This window comes from Terrapene carolina, unplaced genomic scaffold (assembly GCF_002925995.2).
Source record: "Terrapene carolina triunguis isolate 2854851 unplaced genomic scaffold, T_m_triunguis-2.0 Scaffold31946, whole genome shotgun sequence".
Taxonomy (NCBI): domain Eukaryota; kingdom Metazoa; phylum Chordata; order Testudines; family Emydidae; genus Terrapene; species Terrapene triunguis.
In genome coordinates this window covers 1-1,456 of record NW_020696297.1, presented here as the reverse complement: position 1 = coordinate 1,456, position 1,456 = coordinate 1, and the positions used below count along the sequence as shown (strand labels likewise).

General features: G+C 73.8%; 1 protein-coding gene across 1 annotated transcript in view; it reads right to left on the bottom strand.

The window, feature by feature from the left end:
* The window catches only part of TMEM145 (transmembrane protein 145), a gene marked incomplete at its 5' end in the record, with an annotated part of 8,917 nt that extends 7,465 nt beyond the window's left edge, over positions 1-1,452 (bottom strand). Inside the window, 3 exons of the mRNA XM_026663029.2 lie at positions 365-458; positions 718-796; positions 1,398-1,452. Coding sequence (XP_026518814.1) covers positions 365-458; positions 718-796; positions 1,398-1,452 — 228 coding nt within the window. The remainder of the gene's footprint in view (positions 1-364; positions 459-717; positions 797-1,397) is intronic.
* Between the last annotated feature and the right edge of the window lie 4 nt (positions 1,453-1,456).

The following is a 1,456-nucleotide window of genomic DNA, read 5'->3' as shown; positions in this document are numbered from 1 at the left end:
GGGGGGGGGGGCAGGGAGAGGGGGACAGGGTCGGGGGAGGGTCCTGGAGGGGGTCCCTGGGTCGGGGAGGGGTCCGGTGGGGGTCTGGGGGTCCCAGGGTCAGGGAGGGGGTCTCTGGGTTGGGGGAGGTCTCAGGGTCGGGGAGGGGTCCCAGAGGGGGTCTGGGGGTGGGGTCGGGGGTCCCAGAGGGGGTCGGGGAGGGGGTCCCAGGGTCGGAGAGGGGTCCCAAAGGGGGTCGGAGGATCCGGGGGTGGGGTCGGGGAGGGGTCGCAGAGGGGATCCGGGGGTCTGGGGGGGGTCTGGGGGTCCCAGGGTCGGGGAGGGGTCCCAGAGGGAGTCCGGGGGGGTCCCTGGAGGGTCTCACCTCGGCCTCGTAGATGAAAAGGACCACATGGGTGATGGTGTAGAGCGTCATGTACACCGACAGCTTGATGGAGCCCGTGTGGCTGATCCGACCCCTGGGGGGGAACCATGAGCTGGGACCCCCCTCACTGCCCCTTCCCCCTCACTGGCCCCCACCCCTCACTGCCCCCACCGCTCACCCTGCCCCCAACCCCTCCCCTCACTGCCCCCCACCCCTCACGGCTCACTCTGCCCCCAACCCCTCCCCTTCACTGCCCCTCCCCCTCACTGCCGCCCACCCCTCACTGCCCCCCAACCCCTCCCCTTCACTGCCCCTCCCCCTCACTGCCCCCCCATGCCCCCCCCCGGCGGTACCTGGTGACCGTGAACCCCTTCCCCAGCAGGATCAGCATCAGCAGGAAGACGAGGAAGCTGATGGAGAAGAGCAGCTTGGCTGGGGAGAGAGGGGGGGTGGGCCGGGGGCCGGGCGTGAGCCCTCCACGTCCCCCCAGCCGCACTCAGTCACCCATCCCCGCCCAGACGGGACCCTGCCACCCACAGCGCAGGCCAGGGACCGGGCCGGAGCCCCACTGCCCCGGGAAAGGGCTCCCCCGGGGGAAACCCGGGCCCAATCCCCCGTCCAACCGTGGGGCGCGGCCGGCCTTTCGCTGCCGGAGCTCCGGGCGCCGGGCCCAGCAGCGGGCGCAGGGGGGCCCCCAACAGGGGGCGCGGGGATCGGGGGGGTCCAGCTCCAGGCGCGGGGGTCAGGGGGGCCCAGCAGCGGGTGCGGGGGTCGCGGGGGGCCCAGCAGTGGGTGTGGATCCAGCCACGCGGCCCCCAGCCCAAGCCCAGAGGGGAGGTCCCCTCCCTGCCGTGCTCCAGGCCCCAGTGGTCCAGCCCGGGACAGCGCCAGCCCCTCTGGCGTCGCTGGGGGGTCGTGTGCGGCTGGTGCCTCTCCACAGCCCCCACATCTCTCCCATCGCGGCTCCCCCGGCAGACCCAGGTCCCCCTCCCCAGGGCCACGTCCCGTCCGGCTGCACCCGCCTGGCACCCACCCAGGATCTTGAGGCTGCTGTTCCCGACGCCGTCGCAGGCGTATTGACCCCAGTAAATG